Source organism: Adelges cooleyi, unplaced genomic scaffold (assembly GCF_023614345.1).
Source record: "Adelges cooleyi isolate 19-005CV unplaced genomic scaffold, UGA_ACOO_1.1 ACOO_flye_CR_arks_rails_tigmint_CR_PRNA_21, whole genome shotgun sequence".
Classification (NCBI taxonomy): domain Eukaryota; kingdom Metazoa; phylum Arthropoda; class Insecta; order Hemiptera; family Adelgidae; genus Adelges; species Adelges cooleyi.
Genome location: NW_026095871.1, coordinates 13282211 through 13296520, shown reverse-complemented (window position 1 = coordinate 13296520; position 14310 = coordinate 13282211). Strand labels below are relative to the sequence as shown.

Here is a 14310-nt window from a genome sequence, read left to right as displayed (position 1 = left end):
AAAAGAAACAAAAAACCTTTTTTATATTATAATTATTATAATAAAAATCGGAGCAAGCTTCATTCGCGCTAGCTACAGTGATAACACCCGATGTACATTTATATATAATAAAATGAGTTATCATCTACACAGGGTATTATAATAATATTATTGTAATTTATTAAAGTAAGGATGACATAGACTTTCCATACAAATTTAACAAGGTTAATTTTTGGCTATTCATTAATTTGCTTATTTTAACATTTGTTCTCAAAATACAAATATATATATATATATCTAATATAACTTACATAGAATAATAATCATAATGTTTCTAAGGATTTCGTTATTAAGTTATTCTAACTTTGTTGTTTTCTAATATATATTAAGATATATTTATATATATATAATAATAATAATAATAATTAATATATTTAATGTATAACGATTAGTTTGTTTCGATTTGAACTATCAAAAAAAGGCGTACGTAATAATATAATTTATTTATTATATATTTATACTTTAAATATACTATATTTAAGTCCTATAGTCGTACCATGTTCAGTATTTACATAATAATAATAGTTAATAATATATATTTTGGTCTAAAACAAACAATTCTTAGCACTCGAATATGCAATTTCTTTTTTTTTTTTATCAGACTCATTTATGCGTTTCCTTTTGATTAACAAAAACCACATGTTGACATTACAAGGTGATTTGCAATCTCATTACAGTCGCTACGGAGTAAATATATTAATTAAAATTGTTAAATGTTTTTTTTTTCTTTTTGAACTATAAGTATGTTTAATTTTTAGAATAGGTACATGGGACAGCATAAAGCTAGGCGGCGGCTAGGAGGTGCTGGATGAAGAAGCAAAATCGCATTCAAAAGCTAATACCTATCTAATTGGTATAGAACTGCCCTACGGGATAGGACAACATATTCATCTATCATTAAATTTATGAGCAGTAGAAAAAATCTACTTGCACGATTGTAAGTTTATACAACACTAATCAGGCACAAGCTAAAGGTAATGGAAAAAAAAAAAATCTTAAGTTAAACAATAAAGTTGCTGGAAATATATCATAGGACATAAAATAAGTTACGCATACATACGTAACGTAGAGTAAAATCTAAAGAGTAGATGAAAATATGTAAATTACATTTTTAAAACAAAACCAGTTTTTGATGTTTGCAAGACAACTACGGAACTGCGATAGACAATTCCTCGTTGTCGTTAAGTGGTATAAATTAACTGGGACCGATATGGACAACCAAATGGGAGACGGTAAAATCGGTAGATCAGCACGTAGAGAGTTGTTGGGAATAACCCGTATCGGGTCATATCATACGGGAAAGTTTATTGAGAGTAAGGTGGGGGGAAGGGGGGGGGGTCGGATGAATGATGGTGACGACAACCTGCGGGTTTTATTATAAAATAACGCGCGTTGGTAGGATACTTTGACGACTATAGAGCGGCGGCTGTGGTAGCGGCGGCTGCCATGACGACGATGATGGATGATGCATCAACTTGGCCCCTGCCGATGCTGCTGCTACGGCTACACTGGCTGGGGACGTGGTGTGGAGGAATTTGACTAGTTGAAGTAGTAGAACGCGATACTCTGGGCCAACACGACCATCAACACGGTGGTCGCAGCCTTGATCGCTGTTGCTGCGTTAACATCGCTTTCGTCGAGCAACACCTTGTCGATCACGTGGATGATGCCGTTTGTGCAGCGCACGTCCGCTCGGTGCACGTGGATCCACTCGTTCCTCCATTCGATTGAGTAACCTGTGAGAAAATAACAAGTTCAATAACAACTCAACCGAAACCTGCCTTCAATTATTATACAGAGATGTAAATATCAGATGTTAATATTAACCATTGCCGTTTTATATTGCGATATTAGGACTTTAAAATAAAATTAACTACCGGCAATTGACAAGATCGAAGTAATAAACTGTAATATTTTATTTTTAAACTAGGAAAAGAAAAATTCGTTTTTCGTGTTTTGCATTTAGATAAGAACAGGTGCAAAAATTTAACAAAAATATTTTTAATATTGTTTCACCCCCAACTCTAGTTCCTCTCAATATTGAATAAAAGGCGTGTAAAATAAATAACCGGGCAAATTTACAATGATTTTGTGAAATCGTGAAATTTGTGCGTAATCAAATTTCGATTTTTTTAATGAAAATCTGCGCGTTTCAAGTTGAGCATGTAACGCGGTTAAACCTCAAGCTTAAGACGTTCGTGAAGGGAAGACCCACTATGCAAAACTTCTTAGGCCGCACTTACCTTCTGAAGACTCTTTGACTTTGATGTACATGGAAACGTCGCGGACCGTGGGCAGTTTCACAGACAGGTTGTAGTTATTGTTTGCTTCTCTCCTCAAGTCTTCCATGGTGAATGCCTTGTCCGAAATGATCAAGTGGCGTTCCAAAATTTGACGGGCCTTTGCAAATAAATAGACATTATAAAACAAACTCCAAGTAAAATAATACATAGTATTATAATCTTAACAAAAATATTTTGTACTCACAATGTAAGAGTATTCGGGGGTGAACAATTTTTGGTAAACGGCCGGCGATTGGTCGTTCAAGTCGTCCCAGGCCTTGTTTCTTGGCACGAAGTAAGTGAACCGTTTTTGGGTGTCGGCCAGCTGCTCGTTAAGTCCGGACGCCGAGCCCAAGTAGTTGGTGTTGCTGCAAAGGTAAACTCCGTTAAACTGTGCGTCTAACTGATGTTTTCTTTTAGCCAGCAAAGTAATCAAGTCTAATATCTTTCCAAAAACTGTCGAAGCTTTGATGAGCGCAAGGGGGCTTTACCGTAAACCTCTCAATAGGAGATCGTCGGCCGTTGCCATACTCAAAACCATCTCACTCAGCCGGGGCAAATGGGGGTTAGAAGTTAGACTTGTATAATGTTGATGTTTTTTTGGTCTGTACTCACTTGAGAGTTGGGTCGGTGGCCAATTTGCGGTCGACCGTCGACGAAGGGATGCCAAGTACGCGGTCGATGATGTGAATGATGCCGTTGGTCGCGGCCAAGTTAGCCTGAACCACGGTAGCGTTGACGCCGCCGCCCTCCACGGTCAGAGTGCGATTTTTACCGTTGGCGACTACGTTGAAGAACAAGTCCTTGCGCGGTACTTCGGTGGGTATCTGCAAGTGCTGATCCGTTGTAGTCGGAAAGAACGATGGGGAAAAAACGCCAAACAAACAAACGACAAATAATTAAAATCATGCACATAATTAGCCATGCAGCTACCAATACAACAATATTATACATTAGTCATACGCGGCATTATAGTATTTACTATAGGCTAAAGCCAACACGAATAACATCGTCGATTGTAGCGGACAATGATGTATAAACAACGATGTATAACTTCATAGATGTTAGGGCAAATATAACAAAACGTATAATCAATAATTTACATTAATAACCAGCCACGAGTAATTAGTAATAAATAATAACTCCTTCCGTTAAAAAAAAAAAAAAAGGTTTAAAGTATTATTGTTTATAAAAAACAAACATTTATAACGGGCTACCGACAAATTTAATATTTGGAGTTATCCGACCTGGGACCAGGCAAATGTTGAAAACGCAATCGAAATACACTATTGACAGATCTAAATTGACCTACAGGTTAACATTTTGAAATTGAAAAGACGCTCGAATTTTAACGGAATAAAACAAAACTATGTATGAAATAGAACCCCAGTACAGGTTTATATTCTCGGTTGAAAACAATGAGTCATAAAAAATACTATTTAGGTCGGACATTTTATGTGGAGTAGTTGTAGACTGTAGAGCTAGTAAGAACCATACATTTTTACGTTATTTACCGTGGTAAAGCCGAGTAATAATCGTTGGTAAGTATAAATAACGATCGTTAACCTCGTCTCTTTGATGGGCCGTAAATTTACTCGAGCAAATGATGTTTTCATTGTTTCTGGTCGACATTGCAGGTTTAAAAAGTAACCGGTGCACAGGTCGGACCCATTCGCCGTTTTTTAATAAGTCCACAACCCCTCTAAAGAAAACTACAAGATAACATAGTAACATGGGTTGATATTTTTTGGATCCGCTACACAACGACTAATTTATTTAATATAATATAATATATATATATATATATCCGTTTCTGTGCTATCAAATTAACTTATAATTGTCATAATCACTGATAACAGCTATAAACATGTGATAAGGTTCTAATTCCTCGACATTTGGATAGCATCCCTTATCCACACCCCTAACAAATATTATGATAGTTATGTTAACTTTTGCTTTGCGTTTGTCCATTTACACGAGTCAACAGGGCTATAAAACTTTTATCTTTCTCTTTCAACTTTAGTTCTCAACTTGTTAAGAACACATGCGGAGGTTTCCTTGGCGATTACATTTTACTCTTAATCGTCCTTATAGTCCCCCTGTGGTCCGTTAGATATGGTTGGATATAAGCAGGTCGTTGGTGCCTACGCGATAAAATGAGCCCGGCGACTTTAATGACATTAACGTTTTGCGGTCGAGGGACCGCGTTTAAAAACCACAATCGTTTACAACCACTACTGTCTGTATGTAAGAAAAAAAGGGCCTGTACAATGAAGCCAGTCGGTGATGGATACCGCGGTCGTGTAGTCATTTCACCAGAACAAGACGACCACAAATTAATATTGTCAATATTTCAAGGAATTAACATTACAACACAACTACTTGCCGTTGCGAACAAGAGTGGTCACACGAAATATTTAGTGATGTGCAATCAGAGGGGGGAAGCAGAAGCGAATAAAACAACTACAGCAGGTTCGGCGTCTCTGGCAAGGAGCATCCTAAGCCTTCTGACCTTCTGTGTTATCTCAACCTCCTCGAGAAGTCTCCTATGAAGTTAGACGGCTAGGAGCTGGAGTCTTCCGCTCTCTCGCCAAAATTGTGAAGCTCTAATTGCGCCACTGAATATATATTACTTACAAGTGGATTTTTCTACACACCTTTTCGATAGATTCGGATATGATATCGTCGACGGACAGCCGTCGGTTGACGATGTGCAGTTTAAGCAGAGACTTGATGTAAGTACGGTTGGTCAAAGAGGCTTGGATGGACGGGTCGTTGAACGCTGCGTTTGATGGAGCGAAAAGCGTCACGTTCGGCATGGCGGCCAACGCGTCCATGAAATCACCGCCGGTGTTCATGATTTCTTCGTAGAACCTGTGCAAAACGCTTTCGTCTCTGTCCTGTAACAACCATAAAAACATAACCAAACCAATAAAATAACGGAAAAAAATAAAAAATATTTTCTTAAAACTATAGAACAGCAGAACATGTTTTGCATTTTTATACTACCGCAACCATACGAGCGCATAGCTTTTTTATCTACCAACATTTGTTATCACTACTTTATCTCTAATTCGTTTGTCCTCTCAACGATGATAAAGAACAGTTCTTTATAACCGTGGTCCTCCCTTACCGATCGACACTCTTATCAAAATTGCACACTGATGTAAACAATAAACTAGATTGCTAACTTCCATAGTAATATGTTGGCCAGCAAACCAACTGACGCTGCCTGAATACGCGATTTTTTGTAGGATTTCACCATAATCGCATACATTTTCAGTGATACTAAATAATTTTTATTGTGAACAAAATATTTATATAGTTCATCATATGGAAATCGTTAGCAATTTAGTTTATTATCCATAATTGTGCTAACGTATATCTTCATTTTCTCCTCTTTAATTCTCTTATTATGAAAAGTGCGATTGCAAAACACATTCTATTTATAAAAAAAAACCGTGCCACCGCCAAACCATCATTTAATTACAATAATATTTTATAATACAAAATATAATATTATATAACGGATGAGTTACTTAGAATTTCGAACGGTGTAATATAGTATACATAGTGCGTATAAAAAATCGTAATGAATGTTGTGCGAAAATCGTTAGACTTATATAATATATACAGCTGAAAAAACTAAATGCCGTCTTTATTTTATTTCACGTCTTGTAATTCACTATTTTTGAAAAACTACTAAGTTTAAGAAAACAAAGAGTAATAATAATCAAAATTACAAATTAGTGTTAAGTTTCAATGAGAGACACTGACCCAACCCAACCCAAATAGATAGCCAACTTTTATTTAACATCTTAGTCTCCTACATAAAATGACTGATATTTGGTCAATTATTTATAAAGCGGACGTATGAATTGTATTTTAAATTTGATAATAACAAGTGGGTTTCAAGCATTTAAGCTTTTTTTACCAGTCCAGTTTTATTTGTTAAATTTCGCCTTTTAGATAAAAAAATATCAACCATTTTATAAGAGACGTTACAGGGATTATAACGGAATTTTCCCACTAAATAGTTCTTCTCCTCATCTCATACGAATAGAATATGGCAGTTTAAGTTATAACTTATAACCCTCAATCTTTCTCCGCAATTCTAAAATCGCTCACTAGATAATCGTACTTTTAATTTAATTGTTCGCGCAAAATTTACCAAATCAATAAACACGAATTCAATTTTTTAACTCGAGATATTATTTATTACTCATTATTTATTTTTAATTTATAGTTGCTTTACTTGCAGCTACTTTCCAAAGTTGCTTAGCTTTCTTATCATCTCATTATGCTTAGCTGATAGGATATGTGATACATCTCCTATCAGCTAATCACTCTCAATTACTAATCTTATCACTATCATATATGTTATCAGCTTGCCTTCTCTTATCAGCATCTCCATTATCATATTTTTTCCCAACTGCGGATTTCTGCCTATATTATCATATGTGCCATTGCAAAAATTGTATTTGCCGTTTAAATTTCCAATTCTTTTTTTACGTTATTTAATATATTATGCTGTGAATAAATCGAGAGCAAAATAAAAAATAACATAAATAAGCGTTGACCGTTATACCACATATATTTTTACAAATGCAAATCATCCGTTTGTCATACGTGTAGAAACTTAGTATAAAAAAAAGCCGTATAAACCAAAAAGAAAAATAAATAAATAAACAGCTACCCATACACTAAACAAAAAGTAAGAACTGACTGATGATCATAAACGCCAAAGACTCAAGTGTGTATGAAAATTACAAACTAAATACCATTGCACGCAAATAAAAAGCCTTTTAAAAATAAATGTACTTACGAAAATCTTGAAAATATAGAATAGACATATTATTGTCAAACAAGTCATTTCGGTTCGAGTGAAAAAAAAAAAGAGAAAAAATATCATCAGTATGAGTTACAGTGTTACACAACAATATAATAATACAAAGTTGTTTTTTTAGCGGCACATATTAAGTTAACAAATATAAAAACGCAAAATACTCCCAGTTATAAAATATTTACTGTATATATCAGTTTTAAAATCGTTTAAATCCCGGTTTAAGTCACTGAACGCGGTTCAATATAAGTTTGAAAAGCCCAAACATAAATAACGGAGTGTCTTTAAACATTCATTTTAAGCGCATAAACTACTATAAATGATGTGCGGATTAAATATGGATATCTCATATCACTCAAACGTTGTACACGACGCAAGTACAAAAAAAATATTAAATTAAAATTTAAAACCCAATTCTATTTTTACTACTTAAACGAAGGTTCAAACAGGGTTAATCGATTAAACTGGTAAGTACTGAGTACAAAATCATTTCACATACAAAAACAAAAACGGTTCTCCGCCGTGGAATAGTATAGCGCTAATTGCTACATTTAGGTAATGACATTCCATAACATTTCTCGTTTAAGCCACAACACTACTATTTTAAACTGGATTTTGTCCGAGTTTTAATCGAACAAAGAGGTAATATTATTACTTCGTGCACCGTTAAGAGAATGACTGTGTCGGCACTGATAGAGCGTCAGAGAATAAATGAAATTAGAACGCCTCTTACAGTTGTTAACGAATTAAGTTCCCAAGTTGGGGAACTTAATTTGAGAACCTCCCAAAACAATACTATAATAAGGACCCGATTACTTAGCTATACATATGTATTAGCACAGAATAATCGATATCGGTATGATCGCTGATATCAGACAAAAAATAATATCGTTAGAAATTTAACATTAATTACTACTGTTAATGTTTATCAGCGACGTTAAACGGCTATGGGTTATAAGTATATTTTTGTCAAGTGACAGTTCTGATGGCATTTACCCGGTGATAAAAAAAAACCTACAGTAAATTTGCATTATCATTACAAATTCTTAAAGAATATTGAATATTAAGCGTTTTCATTACGGACACTATAGGTACTATATACGATTACCACTTATTATAAATTACACTAATAATAATCTAAGTATATCGAAAAGCTCTTACCTTGTACGACTGTAATTTTTAAATCCAACGGACAACATGAAACAGAAGTAAACAAAGCGAGTTAGCACACACACACACACACACACACAACTGTTATTTATTCATTTTTTTTTTTTTTTACTTCGAAACACAATTTTTCTATGATACTAACCTCAACGAACTGCTTAACGTTGTTGTCGACTACCATCAACGGTCTGCTGATCAAATGAACCACGCCGTTCTCCACTGGAATGTTAGCTTTAACGATTTCAGCGACAACCGCTCCAGTGGGATGGACTCCGTCGCCGAAGATGGTATCACTGCTCACAAAGTCTAGATAAAATCAAATCGAATACATATAATATAAGTACACATATATATATATATACTTATTATAATAATACAATGCTATGTTAATAATATTGCGGAGCTGACAAAAACATTTTAAATTGGTTTAATTGTAATCGAATATAGTTTTTAATCAAATCATTTTCAAATAATCGTTTCTCAGTTATTCAAGCAAATTAATAATAGACTAAAACAGTCATTTTAGTAGAATATTTTTTTTTTCAGATCAAATTTCAATCGACGTTCAATTATGTTTATAATGAACACAGTCCAGTTTTCCAACCAATGACCAACGTTACCACAGTTTCCCAATGTAACATAACCAGTTCTGACCAATGAGAATATATGCTTAGACAATGATTGTATTTTACCTGTTAAAAAAATCCAAATCTGAAATAATGTTTTTTTTTTTTCATTTTTATGTGGGTAAAGAACGTTTTTTTTTTAAATATTTTCTAACCAACCAACTCCACTAGCCCACCTTTACAGCCCCACCTGGTATACCCTTAGTGTCTACCCGTTGGTAAAAATACGAACGACTTGACGCACATGTATTTTAGTCTTAAGACCGTCTTCGGACCGGTCGACAAAAATATTAACCGTTCTCTTCCTTGTTCTGTCGATATATTATACAGGTACAACGCACGACGTTTAAATAATCATCTTTTATCAAACTGTGGGTAGTGTCATTGTAGTTTTTTTTTTTTAATTTCAGTATAATCGACATATCCCATTACCCGGCGGTTCGACTAATGTAATCGTTTTAAGGTCAACGACAATAACGTTAGTTTGATCGCGGCCGAATAACGGTCAAAATTCAAAACGCGCGTTGCGAATAATTCGATATTATTATTATACTCCATGACGCGAGGATTAAAAAATATTATATTATTTCGGATGACCTAAAAAAAAAAGTTGTAACAATGATGAACTGGTCTGTGTTAATAATCACAATAGTTGGAAACATTGTTTAAATGTGTAGTCAAAGTATTTGAAAACGATTATAAAACATAATATTGTAAATAACATAAAAAACCTGATATTTCGTATAAAAACGATTGAAAACTATACTTATTGTTATTTTTAGCGTTTTATTTTTTATCTGAATTATTCGGATAAATTTGAATGTAGCTGGGGCTTTTACTCACATTTGGTCTTGTCGCCTTCATCGGCGGAGGACACGGAATCGACTACTTTTAGCATGTCGGTAAAAGCCAAAGTCTTGAATTGTTCACCTTCGGTCGTTGGTCCCAAAAACAACACGTTGTCTGGCACCACGTGAGCGTCCACCACTTTGGCATCGATTTTTTCGAATTTTGTTTTCGGGTACTAAAATGACAACGATTCAACATTAAAACTATTGTACATAAACATAACTAAACACAAAAATCGCCCAAGAAAAAAAAAACAAGTAATTAACTACACTAAATCTCGACGTAATCCCAAAAAAACGTATTATTCTATTAAAAACTACAGTTTACATTTATTCGTAACATTTTAATTATAGCATCACAAATACTTAAGAATTGTACAAGTCTTTTTTTTTTTTTATGCCATTAATCAGATGTCCGATATTGATTTTAAAAATTCGTACAACGGTTCGTGTTAACATGTCTAAGAATGACATTATCATATCTTTTATCAGCGGACTTTACGACTTTACATTGAAAAAACACTCAATTAAAATTACAGTTAATTCAGATGTGGTCGTGTACCGCTTAGCCTCGATTTAAGAAAAAAATGAAAGAAAAAACACAACGAAAACGGCTCAGCTGCTTAAAGTAAAGGCAAAAAAAGGAATAAATTCGCGAACAGTATGATAAATAATTGCGAGGCGGGTGTACGGCTAACCCCTAACAGTTGTGCACTCTCATTTATCCGACCGCGTGACGTGGACTACAGGATGGGTGTGTTCGAGGTTTGCGGACGAGTTGTGGTGTCCGACCGCAGATAAATTATTCGGTGAAAACATAATCATCATCATTATCACCGTTATTATTGTTGTTTATCATTCGGCCGCGCGTGCAGTCGACGGTACATCTTCGGACAAAGGTGTATGATTTGTCTTTTGGAATATTAGTGATCGTAATTCGGTATTTTCTAATACCAAATAACATAATATCGGTCACGTACCGGTGTAGGTAAGCACAAAGAACACGCTTGGCTTGTGTACCATCGTGACATTGAATGTTGTAACGCGCGTAATCACAGAGAGCATGGTATAAAATAATACATACATTATCCGTTCATTACACGGTTTACAACAATGCGCGGGTGAAAGCCTATGCGCGCGCCCGTTTTAGATAGCACACAACACTACACGCGACTTTCCAAAAGCCCATTGTTTTGGTACGACGTCGTTATCGTAATACCCGCAAGAGCATCGCTCAGAAGAGAGATACAGCTTAAATGAAATTTTGAAAGTAAACAAATAACGCCGTCTTAACCATCTTACATAATGACCGATGTGTTGTGACGAACAGCGCGGAATACATTAAAAAAAAAAAAAAATAAAATATTATAGTAATAATAATATTACAATTAATTAACAGTAAGGGGTTTGGTTTTTTTTTTTTTTATTTAGATCTTATAAAGCGTAAGTTAAAGGTTGTTTAATTAGATTTTTTTTTCTGTACAAGAAAAAATATACCCCGTTTGTTTACAACCGTCCTACGATATAAAACAAACACCAGTGTCTAATCAACTCGGAATGTCAAGCATAAAACGTTAACGTGAATTAACCCTCTTAAAAAAAAAAAAAAAAACCATTATCTACGTCAACGTTTTTAACCTAAATTATATGTTTATACACAATGTGTGTATACCAAATACACCGTTTGTGTCCCTTTTTTGCCTTAATCTATTTTAATAAGTCGTCTACGAAACGTAAAAGAAACAGGTAGGCTGTTAAAGCTTTTCGGCCTACGCTAATAAGTAATAAGTAATAACATCGGTTATGGTTTTAGTTAGCCGCCGACGACGCGACGACATCCTCTATTGTGCCGCCGAGAAATTCTGCATCGACAGGAAACGAACAATTTAACTAATTAAGTATGTTTTTTTTTAATGTACTTACGTTGTTCACTTCATCGACGGGAATGAAGAACGTGTGGCCTCCTTGCATTCCGAACACGGACGATTTGTTTAAGCTCAAAACTCGGTACCGGAAAGAGCTGAAACACAATTTTATTCAATCAGTAAACGCCACAAAATTTACCTCACGACTAATACACACAATTTTATAAAAATAAAAACTATGTTAAGTGTAAAAAAAAAATGGCCACGAACGAAAGCGTTTGCTGTGGTATTATTTTTTAGCAAGGACACGCTGCATAGCATAAGTTATATTGTACCTATATTTAAATATCAGTATCGAGGATTTTCTATTGATGGTAGTAATGTTGTCAGGCTATCAAGTAGCGTTCATTAATAACGTTTTCTTAAAAAAAAAAACAGTCGTTCGCTATTTATGTAATGCCAGTTTTACTAGAAAACTTAGATAGGATTAGTCTTGGTTTACATTTTCTTTAAAAATCGCTTATGTCAAAATTTAGATAAGGTCTTAATATATTTACGCGAGACCGCGAAAAGTTTATCTCCTTAGACAAATTTTTGTTTCTAAAAGCATGACTTATGTTTTGTTTTGTTCTTGTTTTTTTTATACACTAGTGCCCACCTACTACTACTACTACTACTACTACTCAACGGTCCATTCGATTAACAGGATGTGCAAGCGTGGTGGTATGTTGTCCGCCTAGAGAATAATATTCTTCGACGAGGAGGTACACCTAATTAAGAATGCAGCGTCTCTCCGAGTGGGTGTAAAAATAGTGAAGCGTAAACGATTAAACACAATTAACAAAATAGACTACACACAAAAGGAAACCTGGACTCGGACCTGGGTAGAGGACAGGGTTTTATTATACAGGAAACGCCCGTCTATGCAAAGCTACTATATAATGGTAATAAACGTAATTCAAATGACACGTTTTGGATAATATTTTCGACATTTCGTGACAAACAAAAGGTCAAACGATGTCAAACGCCGTGACCGCATAATTAACGGAAAACAAACGCGGATCCTACGCAAAACGAATCGTACCGGAAGACATATTAACGCGATGAAACCTATTAAGTAATTACTTATACTAAATTGCCGTCAGTAAAGCAGCAACACCGCCAACTACAGTAACAAAACACTCTTTTTTTTTTTTTTTTAATAATAACCTGAACAGATAATAATTTTATAGGAAATTACGATTAAATTAATGCTGCTGGAAATTATCACAGTGAGGCCATCCTGGCGATAAAGTTACATTAAAAACCGCCAAAACGTAGATTTGGCGGTGTGCGCGAAAGACTAATATTCGATTTTGTATTAACCAGTGTTATCATTACTGTTGTGCTGCGAGGGTTAACTAATTGTATGTATTGACTTGGTATGTGCTCACTTGGTATGGTAACCGTTCAAGTCTAAGTTTTCGGCCACATCCATCAGTTTCCACGCGTTTGGGTTGTACACGGTTGCGCCGCTGTTCTTTCTCATTCTCAGCGGTTGCAGCACTTGGTCGATAACGTGCAAGACCTGAAGGGGGAAAAAACGTTTCACATAATAAGTTCACTCATCGTTAAAATGTATGTATACGAAAATTAGGAATTTCGATTTTTACTTGAGGTTTTCCGAGGGTGTTGTTGTGCACGTAGTTGGCCAAATGGTACACCACTTTGGCTTGGTTAACGTAAATCTCTTCTGGTCCTTTTTTCGTCACCCAAATGGGCGGATTGCCGTCCAGCTCGGAGGACACCGATCTTCCCATGTCTTCCAACTTCAAAGGCACGTTCGCTGTAAAAGATAATCAGATATTATGTACACCGCGTTTGAAGAAGTTTTTTTGGAGCAAAACGTCAAACAAGTATTCAAGAGAATTGGGGCAAACTTATAAACGTCACGCCGTCAAAACAATTCTGTGGGCGACGAAGAAAAAGTTTGCGCGCGCTACAAAAGCGAACGCTTAAAAACCCATAACCGTAGTCGTTAAAAAGTTCTATCGTTTGAATGCTGCGAGACGGTGCTTGAAATAAACTCTTTTCAGACAGTGTACAATATTCGCGTTTGTTTTTATGCTCGAAAATACGCACTTGCTTTGAACGAATGTATGTATGTATGCGCCAAACAAACGAAAGCTCAGGTGCCCCCGCCGTTAGGAACGGCTTTTTGTTTTTTAATCATAAGCGTTAAAAAATGTTTATCGTAAAAATATTGTTTACACAGATTTATTAATTTATCACGGTGGTTTTTTAAACCCATAATTCTGTGATGTTTGGGCGAAAGAGTCAATGTCGAAATTTGCGATTTAATAGTAATAAGTAGTAAGTACATCATTACTTTTTCGCATAAATAGCTTTTTATCTATCTCACCATTTGCTCCGCAGCAGCTCTTATACACAACTCATCTAACATAATATATTATCACAACAAACCGGGTTTTCTAAGAAAAAAAACCAAGCGCGACCCAGTTAAATTTTTTCAGTTAATTATTAAATACCAACCATTTGCGAACTGGGTTTTATTGATTTTAAGCAAAACGGGGACGCGCTTTGCCTTGCACATTTAGGCTATTCGCCCCCCCCCCTTCTCTTTATATGTTTACATTTAAT

At 35.1% G+C, this 14310-nt stretch overlaps 1 protein-coding gene across 2 annotated transcripts in view; it reads right to left on the bottom strand.

Annotated features, from left to right (window-relative positions):
- Window positions 1-404: 404 nt before the first annotated feature.
- Window positions 405-14310, bottom strand: part of LOC126834194 (fasciclin-1) — a 60336-nt gene continuing 46430 nt past the window's right edge. Inside the window, exons 3-12 of one of the 2 annotated variants that reach the window (XM_050565947.1) lie at window positions 13323-13495; window positions 13104-13237; window positions 11729-11825; window positions 9801-9981; window positions 8477-8637; window positions 4979-5221; window positions 2937-3157; window positions 2527-2689; window positions 2283-2439; window positions 405-1775 (exon numbers count right to left, since the gene is read on the bottom strand). In XM_050565947.1, coding sequence (XP_050421904.1) covers window positions 1579-1775; window positions 2283-2439; window positions 2527-2689; window positions 2937-3157; window positions 4979-5221; window positions 8477-8637; window positions 9801-9981; window positions 11729-11825; window positions 13104-13237; window positions 13323-13495 — 1727 coding nt within the window. In that variant the 3' untranslated portion in view covers window positions 405-1578. The remainder of the gene's footprint in view (window positions 1776-2282; window positions 2440-2526; window positions 2690-2936; window positions 3158-4978; window positions 5222-8476; window positions 8638-9800; window positions 9982-11728; window positions 11826-13103; window positions 13238-13322; window positions 13496-14310) is intronic. The other variant, XM_050565948.1, reaches the window with a different exon arrangement.